Here is a 19,143-nt window from a genome sequence, read left to right as displayed (position 1 = left end):
TAATCAACCTGTTCGATTCTGTTTTTTATCTCGTTTCAGTTTACAGTCCATCTACACTATCTAGTTCGACGGTTACACTTGGATGGTGGACATCGTTATATTCATCGTATCTAGGACTTCGTTTCTTCCCCATGATGTTCTCTGCCTTTTATTCTGTTTTGTCGCAGCTTGAAAGAGGAAATGATGCATGGGGAGGGGAGTTTTATAGTACCTAACTTTTTTCTGATTGGTTGTTTTCTGTGCTGCTGTGGAGTTCTAGTAAAGAGAGACTTAAGCAAATACTCGCCTCCTGTCATTAATAAAATTAAGATTATAGGTACACTAAAGCTAGCATAATCTACAATTGTAGAATATTTAAAATTTTGGTAATAAGTTACTATAATGTAAGTAGCAATCACGTTGACCAAAACCTCCCCACAAAATGATGTAATACAGTATGAAATGGGAAATTTAAATAATGCAACTTTACCCACTAAAATCTGTCATATTGTCTTGTAATATTTTATGTTTGTGTGTTTTTCACACATAATTTACGTTGGGAGACAAATTATTGTTAGTTATGAAAATTAAATGGTACCACTTCAGATGGGAAGCTAGTCCATGCATCCACTACCCTCTCTCAGTAAAGTAATACTTCCTGGTATTATTTTTAAACCTTTGCCCCTCTAATTTAAGACTATGTCCTCTTGTTGTGGTAGTTTTTCTTCTTTTAAATATAGTCTCCTCCTTTACTGTGTTGATTCCCTATATGTATTTAAATGTTTCTATCATATCCCCCCTGTCTCGTCTTTCCTCCAAGCTATACATGTTAAGATCCTTTAACCTTTCCTGGTAAGTTTTATCCTGCAATCCATGAACCAGTTTAGTAGCCCTTCTTTGAACTCTCTCTAAGGTATCAATATCCTTCTGAAGATATGGTCTCCAGTACTGTGTACAGTACTCCAAGTGAGGTCTCACCAGTGTTCTGTACAATGGCATGAGCACTTCCCTCTTTCTACTGCTAATACCTCTCCCTATACAACCAAGCATTCTGCTAGCATTTCCTGCTGCTCTATTACATTGTCTGCCTACCTTTAAGTCATCAGAAATAATCACCCCTAAATCCCTTTCCTCAGATGTTGAGGTTAGGAGTCTATCAAATATTCTGTACTCTGCCCTTGGGTTTTTACGTCCAAGATGCATTATCTTGCACTTATCCACATTAAATGTCAGTTGCCACAACTCTGACCATTTTTCTAGTTTACCTAAATCATTTGCCATTTGGCTTATCCCTCCTGGAACATCAACCCTGTTACATATCTTAGTATCATCCGCAAAAAGACACACCTTACCATCAAGACCTTCTGCAATATCACTAATAAAAATATTAAAGAGAATGGGTCCAAGTACAGATCCCTGAGGTACCCCACTGGTGACAAGCCTAAGCTTCGAATATACTCCATTGACTACAACCCTCTGTTGCCTGTCACTCAGCCACTGCCTTACCCATTCAACAATATTGGAATCCAAACTCAAAGATTGTAGTTTATTGATAAGCCTTCTATGTGCAACAGTGTCAAAAGCCTTACTGAAATCTAGGTAAGCAATGTCTACTGCACCACCCTGATCTATAATTTTAGTTACCCAATCAAAAAAGTCAATAAGATTAGTTTGTCATGATCTCCCTGAAGTAAACTCATGTTGTCTCTGATCCTGAAATCCATGTGTTTTTAGATGTTCAAAAATCCTATCCTTTAACATGGTTTCCATCACTTTCCCCACTACTGAAGTAAGGCTTACTGGCCTATAGTTGCCCGACTCCTCCCTATTACCTTTCTTGTGAATGGGCACAACATTCGCTAACTTCCAATCTTCTGGGACTACTCCTGTTATCAATGATTGGTTAAATAAATCTGTTAATGGTTTTGCTAGTACACCACTGAGCTCTTTGAATAGCTTTGGGTGTATTCCATCAGGCCCCATTGACTTGTTTGTCTTTACTTTTGACAGTTGAAATAGAACCTCTTCCTCTGTAAATTCACGTGTAATAAATAACTCATTTATCCTTTTTCTTAACTGAGGTCCCTTTTACTGCACAGATGCATAATATTGTGTCGTTTTGGGTTATTATTGTAGTACAGGGCACAGTAATAACATGGGGTATAGTGAACTCTGTGCAGTAATCCTATGTCATTGAATTACTGAATCGGGGTTTAAGGTTAAGGAGTTTAGAAAGTACTTTGTTTAAAACCCAGTAAACTACAATTATACAGCTGGCTACCACAATAAAAATACCAGCTGTCAATATGGGTTGAACTGTATCCTGTCTGAGAGTGATGGGAGTTATACTCCACATCTTCTTTATAACCGGCTTGTAATTAATGACAATGTGCACGGTAACTAACAATTAGACTTGGGCACGGGAGACATTTTTGTTTTTATTGGTTTAGACAGGGAGCACAGAACTGGGTGTTAGCAGAGTAAGGTTGGCAGCAGATCTAAAATGCCCCTCTAGGTGCAGCTTTTGTGGCATGCCTCACATTCTGCAGGTTTCCACACATCACCAAGGCTATCAGACACTACGAAATCCTCTATTGGTCCTGAGAATTTAGGGTTAAAAACACCAGTAACACAGTAGCTCAAATGAAGTTTGATTGAAGACCCAAACTGATCAACTGCCAGCCCTGAAAAACATATATTTGAGGAAAAATTGAATAATAAATTGCATTTTGGGATTTAATCCGGATGTATGTGTGATGTTGGTGTCACTGTATGAGTGTCTATACTTGTCTATATCACTGGATGCTTTTATATGTTTGTTTATGTGGCCAGGAGGCATGTGTGTGCTTGTATGTGCATGCGCGTGTGCTTGTGTGCGTGTGTGTATGTGTGTGTGTGTGTGTGTTTGTGTGTGTCTGTGTGTGCGTGTGTGCCTGTGTGTAAGTGTGTGTAAGTGTGTGTCTATGTGTGTGCTTGTATGTGTGCGTGTGCGTGTGCGTGTGCTTGTGTTTGTGTGTGTGCTTCGGTATCACTATTTTGGGAGCACCCATGAAAAGTTGGGGGCTGTTGTTAGCATATAGCAGATAATTGCTGGCGAAATGCAACTTTCATAACACAGACTGAAGGGACCCGTACAGTGTCTTTATTATTTAGAGATTGATTGATTAATTAATTTAATGAAAATAACTCACATCTCCCTGTCACCCATATAGAGCAGGGGTATCCAAAAAAGGTTTCTACCATGACTCTTAGTTCACTGTTGGATGGGGATCCTGAGACTTATAAAACTGGGATAAGATATTAGTTTCTCCATTACTGACCAGTTCATATCTCCATATATGGACAGGTGTAGTGACATCATAAATACTCTGACATCATCCGATGAAACAATCAATGTCAAACTCACCTACCCTCAGAGTGACTGGACACCTTGCGAGTGGACAGTGGCTACTGCATTGCTTGAGTGAGATTGGCAATAATTTATTTATTGTTACTATTATTAATTAGCTGATTGCTAAATATATTTGTGAATTTAAAAGCAATAGATTCACACAGTATAATATAAGCATGAAGAGAACAAGAAAGCGTTCTCATAAGAAAACTGAGGTAAGTCAGGAAAATTCTGACGAATTTAAAAACAAATATAGAAAACTCAGTAACGGTTCAAAAGAGCAGGAACAGCGCATATCTCCTGGACATTCCAGGAAAAAGAGAAGTAGGAGCTGCAATGAGCAGGACATTGAGAGAGAGAGAGAACCCAAAAGACGGCTCCTTGCTGAGGAACGCATCAGATATCAGGGTCAGAAAAGATACAGGACCTCCAGTCATGATGAAGAGGAGCAGGTCATGCAGAAAAGACCAAAGCTCTCCCCGTCTCCCAAACTGGGTCAGAAAAGTGAGAGAAAGTCTGCTGTAAAGAGCGATCAGACATCTCCACCCAGAAAGCAAGCCCTGAAACGAAGCAGGGAGTGCGATCATGGGGAGCAGCTCATGCAGAAAAGACCAAAGTTCTCCTCATCTTCAAAACTTGGTCAGAAAAGTGAGAGAAAGTCTGCTGGAAAAGGCGGTCACACATCTCCACCCAGAAAACAAGCCCGGAAAAGAAGCAGGGAATATGATGAGGAGGAGAAGGAACAAGTTAGGCAGAAAAAGATAAAGATCTCCCCTGGAAAGCAGGAAGAGGAGAAAAGAGATAGGGAGGAGATAGGAGAGAAAAAGTGCTTTAAGAAAGAAAACAAGCCAACGAGCGACGATGAATGTGTGGCAGGTAAGATGAGCCTACCAGCTTTAAAGAGATTGGTCAATTTAAAATATAAGAGATTTTACCCTCAATTGACCCATTCACTATCTCTCTTTAATCACTATCTCCTGCAATTCAGTGACCATAAGTGCTCAGGCGATGGTTTTTTTAAACTATAATGGTACAGACCAATATTTCAAGCCCTTTGATCTATCTAGAATATTTATCCATCCATTAGGAATTAGCCAAAGATATTCATGGCTAATGTACCACAAACTATAAAATTGTTTTAATGAAATGGTCCATGATGTGATATTTACAAACCATATTATTATTTCATATAACTGGGTGGGTTCAGAAGATTTGTAGGGCGAATGTGGGGTACTAGAGAAATTAAGTTGGTCCCTGTGTTTATGTTGAAGTGGAGACTAATATTATATGTGTTAATTCTTTAAGGAGTAAGTGGACAGTCTGTGGTTGAACCAAAGACGTCACTGCCTCTGTCATTCCACGGTTATAGATTCCACAAAGTGCTGGGACAGGGGAGCTTTGGAAAGGTGAGTCAACGAGCAATGTCTACACCTTATTTAATACATCTATTGATCTAGTTGGGAACAATTATAGGTCTCATAATCATCATTATCTTCCTATAACAATTCATTGAGATTAACTTTCTTATAAATCTGTGTATCATCCATGAATGTGGAAAACATATTCAGATCTGAAAAGTATTTAGAACATTCTATTGAGACTCCAAATAAAATCTCCAGAACTCTTCTATTCTGTGATGTTTAACATGGCTTCTTATACTAACAGTTCTATTAAATCTTCTCAAATAATTTTTAGTAAACATATTGAAAACATATTGAAAACAATATTGAACAGAAATCTAAGAAAAGTAAACAATCGAGTTATGAATAATGTAATAAATAAAAGAAGGTGATAGGTTTCATCCATACATACATGAAATACAAATCTCAAAGTTGCACAAAATACTATGTGGAGTGCTATTGAATCTTTGTATCTTTCTCTAAACTCTTATTATTCACATTAGAATTACAGACATTGGTCTCGATTTAATGTTTGGGTAAGCTTTTCAAATGCTCACAATCTCTTTTCAAATTATTTATCTACTGAAGTCATTACAGTCTATAGGAAATGTATGTAGGTAAATCATTTATAAAAAAAAAATTCTAACAGATTGTAATCATTTGATTATCAAAGTTTATCCAAAAATATTAAATTGAGACCTTAGTTAGAATATAGATCTATATGTCCCTTACACAGCACTCATTCTCTCCTCCCCAACTCGCATAAATATTAAAAGCCTTAACCATACCCTACTAGATTGGATTCTCTCTACTTCTCCTGATAGAATCCAGGAGGCCGGTGTTCTCCCAAACACTTTCAGTGATCACTGTTTAGTGTACTGTGTGCGCAAAATTAAGGCTATTAAATCCGCTCCCAAGGTTAAAATAACAAGGTCCTTCAAAAAATTTAATCTTGAATCCTTTCTAAAGGACATCAAGAACCTCCCATGGCACAGATTAAACATTATCCCGGATCTAGACTGTGCTGTTGAATTCTTTCAGTCTGAACTCCTACAAGTTTGGAATCTGCATGCCCCGCTGCGTAAGTTGAGGGTAAAAGGAGCACATATGAACTGGATCACAGCTGGCCTCATCCAAATGTACCAGTTTCGGGATTCTTTGTGGTCAAAGTTTAAGCGTACTGGCTCTATGAATAATCACTGTGCATATAGACAATGGCGAAATATATGCACAAAACAAACAAAATTGGCCAAAGCCCAATATTTCTATGACAATCTGAACAATAACATCTCAAACCCTAGAAACTTTTGGAAAGTCATAAATAAACTACAAACTCCCCCAATCCACTCCCAACCCTCCACTGTCAAAGTGGATAACCAAACCCTGCAACTTCCCTTAGATATAGCAAATGCCTTTAACAATTATTTTGTCAGATGCTCTACTACCCTGATTGCCAAGCTAATAGATGGCACGCATCCTGAAACTACAAATGTGGATCAGGTCTCACTAAATTTGCAAAGACCCAATATAGATAAGTTCACTTTTAGACCTGTATCTGTTAGTGTCATTGAAAAACATCTTAATAATCTAAAAATGAAAAACCAGTCCGGACCTGACCAAATCCCAGCAATGCTGTTGAAGCTCAGTGCACCGGCAATTGCTAAACCTGTCGCAACTCTAATTAATGAATCCTTGGTGTCTGGATACTTACCCAAACTTTGGAAGACTGCAAGAGTAGTGCCTATCCATAAAAGTGGTGACACTACTTTGGTTTCTAACTATCGCCCTATATTGCTCCCGGTATTGTCACAAATCTTAGAAAAATGTGTCCATACGCAACTATGTGAGTATTACCAACAATCAAACTATCTGACCCCTGATCAATCGGGCTTTCGCCAGAATCACTCCACTACAACTGCCCTCTTAAAAGTTTGCAATGACATCCAAACTGGCATGGAACAAGGAGACCTAACTGGAGCTATTTTCCTTGATTTTGCTAAGGCCTTTGACACAGTAGACCACGACATTCTACTGCACAAACTCAAAAACTCAGGTATTGGTGATCATTCGCTAAACTGGTTTCGATCGTATGTATCGGAACGCTCGCAATATGTGTCCATTTCTGACAGCGACTCCCTCCCTCTCCCAGTCACGTGTGGTGTTCCCCAAGGTTCCATTCTCGGCCCCCTACTATTTTTATTATTTATAAATGATCTGCCTAATGTCTGCAAATCCTCAAATGTACACATGTACGCAGATGATACGGTAATCTATGCGAGCAATTCCGATCTACCGCAGCTTGAGGCTGTGCTCCAAGACCAGTTTACAGAGGTAGAAAAGTGGATCGCAAAAAACAAACTGTTCCTAAACACTGACAAAACTGTCACAATGATCTTTGGAACAGTACCTAAATTACACAAATTACACAATTCTCACCTATCCATCAAAACAATTTCAAATGGCACACTGACCGCAGTCCACTCTTTCAAATACTTGGGTATGATGTTAGACCCCAATCTATCTTTTGGCCTGCACATAGAAAAGCTTGCATCTAAACTTTATCCAAAACTAGGTGCCCTGTACAGAAACAAGTCCTGCCTAAGCCATACAGTAAAGGAAAAGATTGTACAGCAAATGCTGATGCCAATCATTGATTATGGGGATGTAGTATATGCATCTGCATCGCAATCCCACATTAATAAACTCAACACATTGTATAACTCGTTCTGCCGATTTGTGCTACAATGTAATTACAGGACCCACCATTGTGACATGCTAAAAGAACTAAACTGGCTGTCGCTGGAATCCAGACGCACCCTTCATCTTTCTAGCCTTGTGTTTAAGAGTTTTTCTGGGAAACTCCCACCCTACCTGAACGCAATGCTTTCCCCGGCTGTTCCCACTTCCTACAACCTCCGATCCAGTACCAACACTTTACTTAGTCTACCTCAATATAAAAAGAAAGCAGCCCGATCCTCCTTCTCCTACAGAGCACCGCATTTGTGGAACGACCTCCCGCACAAATTAAAATCTTCCCTAAGTTTAAAGTCCTTTAAGAGATCCTTCTCTACATACCTCAAAACAGAATGTACCTGTCATGGTTGATTATATATTTCCTACATGTTCTATGTTAAATGTTGTATATATTGTATATTAATTTTGTATTTTATTGTACACTAACTGTAACAATGCAATGATTTGTGGACCCAGGACTTGAAAACGAGAGAAATCTCAATGTATCTTTCCTGGTAAAATATTTTATAAATAAATAATTCTTGATCTATGCATATATATCCCAGATATAGGGTTCTCAGGTAGGTCCCTGAGCTATGTATATATATCCCTGATATAGGGTTCTCAGGTAGGTCCCAGAGCTCTGTATATATATTGCTTTATATCGGGTTCTCAGTTAGGTCCCAGAGCTCTGTATATATATCCCTGATATAGGGTTCTCAGGTAGGTCCCAGAGATATGTATATATATATATCCCTGATATAGGGTTCACAGGTAGGTCCCAGAGCTATGTATATATACCCCTGATATAGGGTTTTCAGGTAGGTCCCAGAGCTATGTATATATATATCCCTGATATAGCGTTCTCAGGTAGGTTTCAGAGCTATATATATATATATATTGCTTTATATTGGGTTCTCAGGTAGGTCCCAGAGCTATGTATATATATTGCTTTATATCGGGTTCTCAGTTAGGTCCCAGAGCTCTGTATATATATCCCTGATATAGGGTTCTCAGGTAGGTCCCAGAGCTATGTATATATATCCCTGATATAGGGTTCACAGGTAGGTCCCAAAGCTATGTATATATATCCCTGATATATGGTTCTCAGGTAGGTCCCAGAGCTATGTATATATACCCCTGATATAGGGTTCTCAGGTAGGTCACAGAGCTATGTATATATATCCCTGATATAGGGTTGTCAGGTAGGTCCCAGAACTATGTATATATATCCCTTATATAGGGTTCTCAGTTAGGTCCCGGAGCTATGTATATATATCCCTGATATAGGGTTCTCAGGTATCTTCCAGAGCTATGTATATTTATTCTTTATGTAGGTTTTTTCCAGGTAGGTTCCCAAGCTCTGTATAGACATCCCTCAGGTGGTGTCGAAGTGATGTTACCACGTGATATCTGTAATATGCCCCCACTGAATGAAGTTTTAAATAAAAAAGTAGCTGAAAGTTCCCCCTTCGTTTGTGACATTGTGGCTGATTCAAGGCTCTCTCCTCTCTCTATGTGATGCTCAGGTTGTGCTAGCTTCCACCAAAGACACAGGTCAGGTTGTTGCACTTAAAGTAATAAAGAAAGATAAAGTTAAGGAAAAGACCATTCAGAGGGAGGAGCGGATACTGAAAATGGCGAGCGGCAGTCCGTTCCTATGTCAGGGACTCGCTGCCTTCCAGACCCAGGTAAGAAACGCTGTCCATAACGTTTCCTTATTTCTATATATTTCTATATGGCTTATTGTGTTCTGTTATTATTATTACAATAACTATTAACTTGATATTTGTTGTCTTGTGAAACAGGAGGAAGCCTCCCTGGTCATGGAGCACGTACCAGGGGGCAGTCTCCGTTCTTACATGGCTGGAAAGGAATGTCTGCCCATGGGGGAAGCAAGGTGAGTCATTAATAGCTCTAGCAGGTAGGAGGAAGGAGTGAGTTTAACACACGATACAGTATTGTAAGAGGCTATGGATATAACCCCGTATTTACCTATATCCTCAATAGTAGAGCTATTAATGGAGATCCATCAGGGGTACAGACTGAGTTAACGGTAATGTACTAAACCAGAATTCCCCCTTCAATATCAGCCAGACAATAGGCAATACAAGAAACCCAGCTCTGATCCTATTCTATGCTCGTGTCCTATTTATTCTTTCTTTCTCTTCCCTCCCTTTTTTTCCCCTCCTCCTCAGTGGTATCTCGCTCACTAGCTGAGGACGGAGGATCTTACATCCCTCTGGAATATGTGATGGCTTAAATGGTTGACGAGTTGGATAATCGGTTGATATCATGGATTCCATCTGATGATATCGTATATTACTATGCTTTCCATGGTGCTTCCAGCTGGGAAAGTTACTATTGAGATGCATGCCCAAACACCCATCTTTGGATATACAGAGGCAACTTAGAACTTTTTAGATGTGTTCCTTATTAATAACTCATTCCGCGTCTGTCTGAGGCATTACTGCACATCTACACATAATTTTACCTGCTTTGTTCGATTTAAAAATAAAAATAAAGATAGTCTAAAAAGAACAAAAAAAAAAAACAAGAAACTCAGGACTAGCAGCGGGATACATTCAGTACGGACTGACGGCAGATCGGGAGCCACTAGGGGTCAGCTGACCTGCCGCAGCTCTAAGCTGACTTCAGGGTGGATCTTCTTCTACACACTTGAAATACAAATTGCTATGACCATGGATCTTCTTAATAAATTCATATATTTTTAGATTGATTTCTACATCTAACAAATTGGAAGAATCATAGAGCAGCTTGTGCTTCATGGTAGAGAACCGAGAAGGGTTAACAATATAGAATAACAATATTAATGATAATAAAGTAAACTCTAATCTCCCAAGGACAGGTCCTGTTTAAAATGAAAATGTTATGTTTATATTGGTAGCAGAGTGTTTAGCATGATGTATAGATACTCGTACCTGGCCCAGGTATATTTTATTATTTTATTTACTATTACTGTTTGGGGAGATTGCTTTATGTTCTTTATATTCTGTTTTCCAGGTTCTTTTCATCAAACCTTGTTTGTGGGATCCAGTATCTCCATTCCCGGGGGATCCTTCATCGGTCAGTATTAGCGTTTGTTTATTTAGTAAGCGGTAACTTACTCTAACAAGAAATAATGTGTTGATATCTCTACTCTGTCCTATATCTCACATTTATATCTGTCTTCATCATTTAGGGATCTGAAGCCAGACAATATTCTCCTGGGTGCCAACGGCTATCTCAAAATAGCTGACTTTGGTCTCTCGGCAGAAAATATCTTTACAGAAACAACAACCAGAGGACAAGCTGGCACACTGAATTACATGGCGCCAGAGGTTAGTTAGAGGGTGTGGTCATGTGAACTGTAGGGAGGGGGGTTATGTGGAGTGGTATAAGAGCAATGCAGTAGCTAAAGGGGTGTATAACGAGCAGTAGAATGATGACTAACACGAGCTGGGTATAAGGGCAGTATCGGAGTATTAATGGATGGACTGACAGGAACGTTATTGGACTAGCTTAATAATAGAAAGATGGGTAATGTATGAAGATCTCTAGAATGTGATAGGTTTGGTACATTTAATACCATATTTAATACAATTGCATATCTTATGGGTTTTGCCAGGTACTCAGCAGCAAACCGTACGGCCAATCAGCAGACTGGTGGTCATTTGGCGTAATTCTCTGCCGCATGATCACCGGACAGTACCCATTTAATACCAGTCTCAGCAGACAGGAGTTCATAGAGGAAGTATTAAACATGAACCCACGTTACCCCACCTGGCTGTGCAGCATTCCTACAGACCTCCTGGACAAGGTAAGGTGATAGAGAATGTGCCGGTTAATGTTTTAATTGGATGTAATGATAGGGGATGTAAATAAACATTAAAGAAGATACTGGTGGAGTTATGGGGTCGTTACTGGGAATCGATACTAGTTATATTTATTGTAATATGTTCTAAACAGGTTAAAGAACCAACTGGAATAGTGAAAGTAACTTATGTTTCGTGCTGAGAAGATTAGGTATTCCCCATTCATGCCTATCGCCCCCTTTTGCACGGGTTTGATAGCGGCATGGAGTGCTGGGGTGTTTATCTAACGCCTGACATTATTTAAATCCTGATGTTTAATGGGTTAATACTAATATTTAATAATGATGGCAGATAAAAACACTGACATTTAATTTACAATACGTAATCCTATTTATTAAGGATAAGAGTGGACTGGGGTGTCCTAGTGGGAGAGTTAACATAAAAAGAAGAGGGGAAAAAAGCAGAGGGAAGCCCCACCTTTTAATAATCCTAGGGGGAAAAACAGTAGTGTGGAAAAGTATCAGAACCCATAAACAGGACAGGGTGAGAGACAACTAGTTATAGATATTACCAGCGTATATAACTGCGTACACGGATACCCGTAGAAATCCCAGCACTAATGTGGACACTCCAGTCCACTCTTATCTTTACTTTGTACAATGTGGGTTATTCCCCAGATTTAGGGAGAGTAACAGTGGGCATCCTTTGGTACTGCTCCATTGGCCCCTCATTGTTTTGGGACTTCTGGATCAGAGCCTATTGTCTTCTTTTCATTTATTAATCCTATTTATTACTCTCTGCCTGCAACCGACAGACAGATCAAGCAGCCATTTTATGTTCCGATTGGACAACACAAGAGGAAATCTTTATTAAAAAAAAAACCGTATTTACTGGTCAGTCATATAATCGAGATTTTAGTTAATGTAATACATTTACAACTAACTTTTCACAAGCACTGCCTCATCTGAGGTTTGTTAGAAGGTTAAAATGGCGTCCTCCATCAGAGGTGATTGGTTGTGTATGCATTAAAGATTGTACATCAAAGTGTTACAGAGATATAAAGTAAATTATACTCAGTGTATCCTCTCTCTCTAGCTCCTGGATAAGGATCCTAATGCACGTGCTGTGGCAGGAAGGAACATTCGGGAGCACCCCTTCTACACTAACACTAATTGGAAAGATCTAGAGGGGGGCAAAGTGACCTGTCCATTCTTGTCACTGCTGGTAAGTACACAAATAATCAGTATTTACAAAATGAGGAAACATTATACAGAATAATAATTCCACCACAACAAGATGAAAACTGATTTCTTGATCCACCAGTGATCATATCCAAGAGGGGGCTCCATTTAACAAGAACTGCTTTAATAGATGACACTGTTGATCATCTTCTCCTTCCTCAAACTCTTCAATCACTCGGTCTCTGTGAAACTGTCCTCTCGTGGTTTTCCTCCTATCTGTCCCAATGCTCATTCAGTGTCTCCTTTTCTAATGATACCTACTCCCTTCGTCATATCTCGGTTGGAGTCCCCCAAGCCTCTGTCCTTGGTCCCCTTCTATTGTCATTTTATACTGCATCTCTTGGCAAACTTATTACCTCATTTGGATTCCACCACCACGTGTACGCCAATGACACCCAGATAAATCTCTCCTCCCCGTACCTCTCCCCTGCCATCATGCAATGTGTCACTGCTTGCCCTTCTTCCATCTCTGACTGCGTGTCCTTCCACTTTCTGAAACTCAATCTTTCTAAAACTGAGCTCCTTCTCTTCCACCATCAGACTCTCCCTTAGTCTTCAATCTCTAAAAAGTACCTTTAAATCCATCACTTTAGGAAAGCGTATGGCCTCCCAGATGAACCTCTACCTCACATACCTGTCCCTTGCTCTCTCCAAAAGGCAGCACTCTATCTCTCCTCCACTTTTGCTTCAATCCTATACTTTTTGATTGCTATATCCTGTCGTATTGTGTTTTATACCCCACCTCCTATAGATTGTAAGCTTGTTTGTGCAGTGTTCTCTTCAACCTATCATTCTTGTAAGTTTTTTGTAATTGTCTTACTTATTGTTAAACCCCCCCTTCTTATAATATTGTAAAGCAGTACGGATTCTATTGGCACTATATAAATGCCAATAATAATAATAATTGCTCCCCACCATTACTGTGACCATAATAAGCTGTACATTCTTATTTATATGTAAGAAGTAGGCAATGCCATATGATGCTAAACTAATTACATATCATTTCTTGTTGCAGACACCGTATCAAGAGATAGACACCACAGAAGAAATTTTTTTTTTCTGCTAAGTAACACCTCTTTATTTGAAGACTAAGTCATCCATGGCCTGTCCTTCACAATCTAGGAATGTCGGTAATGAAAGAAAAGAAGAGATGTCCATCAAAGAAGATGGTGATGGCCACATCTTGGTCAAACTATAGCAGTAGCTTGAACATCAAAAAGACCATGTTCTCCTATGGTAAGTGTGTATCTGTGTGTCTTTGCACCCACATCCTGTAGATTCCATCTTAAAAACATAGCCTGCATCCGCTACTACCTTACGCAAGATACTACTAAGGACCTTGTCCTTGTCTAGTAATCTCTCGCATAGATTATTGTAACCCTCTCCTATCTGGTCTTCCTAAAAGCCGTATTACCCCGCTACAGTCTGTAATGAATGTTGCTGCCAGACTGAGTTTCCTCTCCAGTCGCTCCTCTCACACCTCTCCCCTCTGCCAGGTGTAAAGTTCACTAGGGAACCCTAACATGCAGACAGGACAGAGAAGAGAGAATTGCAATACCGATCCTTAGAATGGTCGGGTTATGCAAAAAGGGATAGTCAAAACATGAACCGAGGTCAAGGGAAACAGAGAGACGGAATAACGAGAGACAAAGCTAAATATCAGTAACAAGGAAATCCAAATAACAAGTGCAACGCTCAATGGTAAACCACAGACCACAACAGGGCACTGAGGAAAGGGAGGGGTTAGCTTATATACACACAGGGTGTGTCTGATTGGCTAATCTCCAATTAGTGTTAGCCACGACATGTGGGAGGAGTTTCTTCCCTCCCTTGTGGTCTCTGAGGTCATCACTGTGTGCAAGGTCACATGACCGGGTGCAGCACACATATAAGGAAGCTGCTCTGGAGGGTGCAGCGTCAGACACACTGCCAGTCTGGAGACAGGGACCAGATGGCGCCGCTCGCTGTAATGAGGTAAGCAAGGTCGCCACGAGCGGCGCGGGGCAGGGGACCTGACAGGTGGCTCCTTTCCTTTGGAAAAGCCTGCCTACCACCATCAGACTCTCCCCTAGTCTTCAATCTTTTAAAAAGTACCTTAAAACCCATCTCTTTAAACATAGAAACATAGAAACATAGAATGTGACGGCAGATAAGAACCATTCGGCCCATCTAGTCTGCCCAGTTTTCTAAATACTTTCATTAGTCCCTGGCCTTATCTTATAGTTAGGATAGCCTTATGCCTATCCCACGCATGCTTAAACTCCTTTACTGTGTTAACCTCTACCACTTCAGCTGGAAGGCTATTCCATGCATCCACTACCCTCTCAGTAAAGTAATACTTCCTGGTATTATTTTTAAACCTTTGTCCCTCTAATTTAAGACTATGTCCTCTTGTTGTGGTAGTTTTTCTTCTTTTAAATATAGTCTCCTCCTTTACTGTGTTGATTCCCTTTATGTATTTAAATGTTTCTATCATATCCCCCCTGTCTCGTCTTTCCTCCAAGCTATACATGTTAAGATCCTTCAACCTTTCCTGGTAAGTTTTATCCTGCAATCCATGAACCAGTTTAGTAGCCCTTCTTTGAACTCTCTCTAAGGTATCAATATCCTTCTGAAGATAGGGTCTCCAGTACTGTGTACAGTACTCCAAGTGAGGTCTCACCAGTGTTTAGGAAAGCTTATGGCCTCACAGAGGAACCTCTACCTCCCATACCCGTCCCTTGCTCTCTCCTAAAAGAAGGCACTCTATCTCTCCTCCAGTTTTGCTTCACTCCTACCCTTTTTGATTGCTATCTCCTGTCGTATTGTGTTTTACACCCCACCTCCTATAGATTGTAAGCTCATTTGTGCAGTCCTCTTCAACCTATCATTCCTGTAAGTTTTTTGTAATTGTCTTACCTATTGTTAAATCCCCCTTGTTATAATATTGTAAAGCGGTATGGAATCTATTGGCGCTACATAAATGCCAATAATAATAATAATTGCTCCCCACCATCACAGTGACCATAATAAGCTGTACATTCTTATTTATATGTAAGAAGTAGGCAATGCCATATGATGCTAAACTAATTACATATCATTTCTTTTTGCAGACACTGTATCAAGAGACAGACACCTTTTTATTTGAAGACTACGTTATCCATGGCCTGTCCTTCACAATCTAGGAATGTTGGGAATGTATCTGTGTGTCTTTGCATCTATATGTACGTCAGTATGTGTATCTGTATATGAGTCACTTTGTGTTTCTCTGTGTCTTCTTGTGTGTCTGTGAAACTGTGTGTGTGTCAGTGTGTGTATATCTGTGTCTTTCTGTGTGTCTGTGAAACTGTGTGTGTGTGTCAGTGTGTATATCTTTGTGTCTTTCTGTGTGTCTGTGAAACTGTGTGTGTGTGTGTGTCAGTGTGTGAATCTCTGTGTCTTTCTGTGTGTCTGTGAAACTGTGTGTGTGTGTGTGTGTGTGTGTGTGTGTCAGTGTGTATATCTCTGTGTCTTTCTGTGTGTCTGTGAAACTGTGTGTGTGTCAGTGTGTGTATCTATGTGTCTTTCTCTGTGTCTGTAAAATTGTGTGTGTGTCAGTGTGTGTATCTCTGTGTCTTTCTGTGTGTCTGTGAAACTGTATGTGTGTCAGTGTGTGTATCTCTGTGTCTTTCTGTGTGTCTGTGAAACTGTGTGTGTGTCAGTGTGTGTATCTATGTGTGGGTGTCGGTATTACACAAGTAATCTACTGCTTTCAAATTGCAACAGTACATAAAAACACACAACACCATATACAAATACACACTTACATTCACTCACACATACACCATAAAAAACATGCTTACATTCAAACACACAAACACTGCTGTTATATTGTAAATAAATAAATAAAAATATTTGTGTGTATGTTTTGTTTTGCACATTGTGAGAGGAAATGTGGTTTAGTAGTTGCCGGCACTATATTAGGCCTGCTTTACTGAACAGCAGCCTGAGGTTTGAGAGTTAAATGTCCCAGGGAGACATGTTAGGTTTGCAAGATGCATTACTGGTACTCTGCATGGGTATGGGTCCCTGGGGCGGAGCACTTGGAGAGCAGGGTGGGCCAGTGCTTCAATAGCACCAGCTGCTATGTAACAGTCGAACCAGACCTTTTATTTTGCTTAGTAGTATCACTTATGTCTAATTGCATCTCACCTGTATCTGATCAATTAGCTAGCAGGCTTTTAAAAGGAAGGGATCAGCATGCTGCAGAGTGAGGAGGAAAAGCCAGAGGAATGGTGTCTTGCAGTTATACTTTTTGTAAATTGGCAAGTGGCAAAGCCCCCCAATTCCAGATAGGGATTTGCTGTGTATAGTAAGTGCTTAAGCAAGAGCAAGGAATTTTGTTTTGTTTATTTTTCCCTTTTGAAACACCTGTATATATATTTCACTGAATAAAGCTGAAAAACTGAGCTGGATGTGTCCTGGACTTTCATTACCCTAGAAGGCTGTGGTTACAAGATCTGTGACAAAATCCTACCTGGAAAAGAGGTGGTTTGTTACAACATATAGTTCTGGCTACACATTCTTCATTGCACACCTGTACTGTTATGCTAACATATTGTTCATTCTACATGGTTCGTTCTATATTGAATTGATCTTTTCTTTATATGGTTTTGAAGATTAGGGCATTTCGTGGTTTGCTAGTTAGATTACATTACTATTTAATACACTTTTGGGATATGCGTTACAATTTCCGAGATAATTTGCTCGGGGTGAGCAAGGGGCAGGGCCGGACTGGCCCACCGGGATACCGGGAAATTTCCCGGTGGGCCGTCGGCACCTGGGGCCGGGGAGACATTTCGGTGACCTGCGGCAGCAGGGAGAACTTGAATGTACACTTTTTAAGTGGTCTACCTTTATTGTTATTGGTATAGATTCTATTGAAAGACATTGGAGAGGAGGAAATAAAATGCTTGAATTAGCTAGAAAAGAGGCACAGTGGATATATAATTTAAAAACTTTAAAAACTGGTCTAAATCAAGACATTGATCTAGCAGGACTCCTTTGATACTCTAGTCACCAGCTTTACAGAAGGTTTTTTGGATATAATTTAAAGGGAAACTCGAGTGCCAGGAAAACAATCCGTTTTCCTGGCACTGGAGGGTCCCTCTCCCTCCCACCCCCCAATCCCCGGTTACTGAAGGGGTGAAAACTCCTTCAGTCACTTACCTCAGGCAGCGACATGTCCCACGTCGCTGCCCTCTCCTCCCCCGCCGCTCCACCTTTTTCCTCCGTCGGCCGGTGGCCAAGACTGATCCCGCCCACCGGCAGAGGAGTCCCAATGCGCATGCGCGGCAATGCCGCGCATGCGCATTGGCGCAGCCCATAGAAAAGCATTGAAAATGAATTTCCATGCTTTCCTATGGGGAATAGAGCGACGCTGGAGGTCCTCACACAGTGTGAGGACGTTCGGCGACGCTCTAGCACAGATAATCTGTGCTAGGGACCAGGAAGTGACCTCTAGTGGCTGTCTAGTAGACAGCCACTAGGGGAGGACTTAACCCTGCAAGGTAATTATTGCAGTTTATAAAAAAAACTGCAATAATTACACTTGCAGGGTTAAGGATAGTGGGAGTTGGCACCCAGACCACTCCAATGGGCAGAAGTGGTCTGGGTGCCTGGAGTGTCCCTTTAATACACCTCTTTGGTTTTCTATTTCTCACTTGGTGGGTTCATTAGACCATATTTTCGAGTAATATGTATATGTATAACCATCCCCCCATGTTTCCTATATATATATATATTTTTTATACTAATTTGTTTTTTCTTTTTTGTAGAAGATTAAAAAAGCTCTATATTATCTGTATGAATATATAGTTTTTATGTGATGTGGAATTATCATTGTGGCTGATATGTACATGTAAGCGGATTCACATGACACCTACATTTTAATATTATTTTTTATATCTTCTTTTTTACTATTTTTATTATTTTTGTATTAATTTCATTTCATTTTAATTAATGTGTATTTATTATATATATTTTTTATTATATATTTTTTCATTTTTATGTTCTCTATATATACTTTTTTATATATAGTTTTTCTTATATACAGCTTTTATAAAAAATGTTTATATTTTTCATAAATATATTTTTTTTAATATTTTTTTCATAATTTTTTCATACTTATTGTCTAGGTATCTGGTGTATCTGCTTATATACTCTTTTTCTGTATTTATTTCTGGTTTTTATATTTTGTATGATGATATATACGGGCACATATGTCCAAAAGATGAGAGTGGGTGGTTCCCTTTCACCCACTCTCGTCTTAATTGTTGTTTTGATCTTTGTTCTGATATGCGTTCCATTGTGGAACGCTGTAATCAGGCCCGGACTGGCCATCGGGCATACCGGGCAAATGCCCGGTGGGCAGCGATGGCCGTGGGGCCGAGGCCGGCAGGGGAGATCACAGGATCTCCCCTGCCAGCCCCTGCAGGGCCAGCGCTATCCGAGCGCCGGCCCTGCTGTGTGTCTCCATGGGCCGATGGGGAGATCAAAGATCTCCCTTTACCGACCCAGAGACACTTCCAGGCGGCCGCTTGCTGGGGTGTGGGGGAGAGAGGCAG

General features: G+C 40.1%; 1 protein-coding gene across 1 annotated transcript; it reads left to right on the top strand.

Annotated features, from left to right (window-relative positions):
* Nucleotides 1–3,546: 3,546 nt before the first annotated feature.
* On the top strand, nucleotides 3,547–13,757 carry LOC134582679 (protein kinase C delta type-like). The gene is made up of 9 exons (XM_063439329.1): nucleotides 3,547–4,246; nucleotides 4,676–4,776; nucleotides 9,033–9,194; nucleotides 9,312–9,403; nucleotides 10,528–10,590; nucleotides 10,706–10,844; nucleotides 11,132–11,323; nucleotides 12,414–12,542; nucleotides 13,647–13,757. Exons 1-9 carry the CDS (start codon nucleotides 3,547–3,549, stop codon nucleotides 13,755–13,757), a joined length of 1,689 nt encoding a protein of 562 aa, XP_063295399.1.
* Nucleotides 13,758–19,143: the final 5,386 nt, after the last annotated feature.

Source organism: Pelobates fuscus, chromosome 13 (assembly GCF_036172605.1).
Source record: "Pelobates fuscus isolate aPelFus1 chromosome 13, aPelFus1.pri, whole genome shotgun sequence".
Taxonomy (NCBI): Eukaryota; Metazoa; Chordata; class Amphibia; order Anura; family Pelobatidae; genus Pelobates; species Pelobates fuscus.
This window is presented reverse-complemented; position numbering and strand designations above follow the sequence as displayed.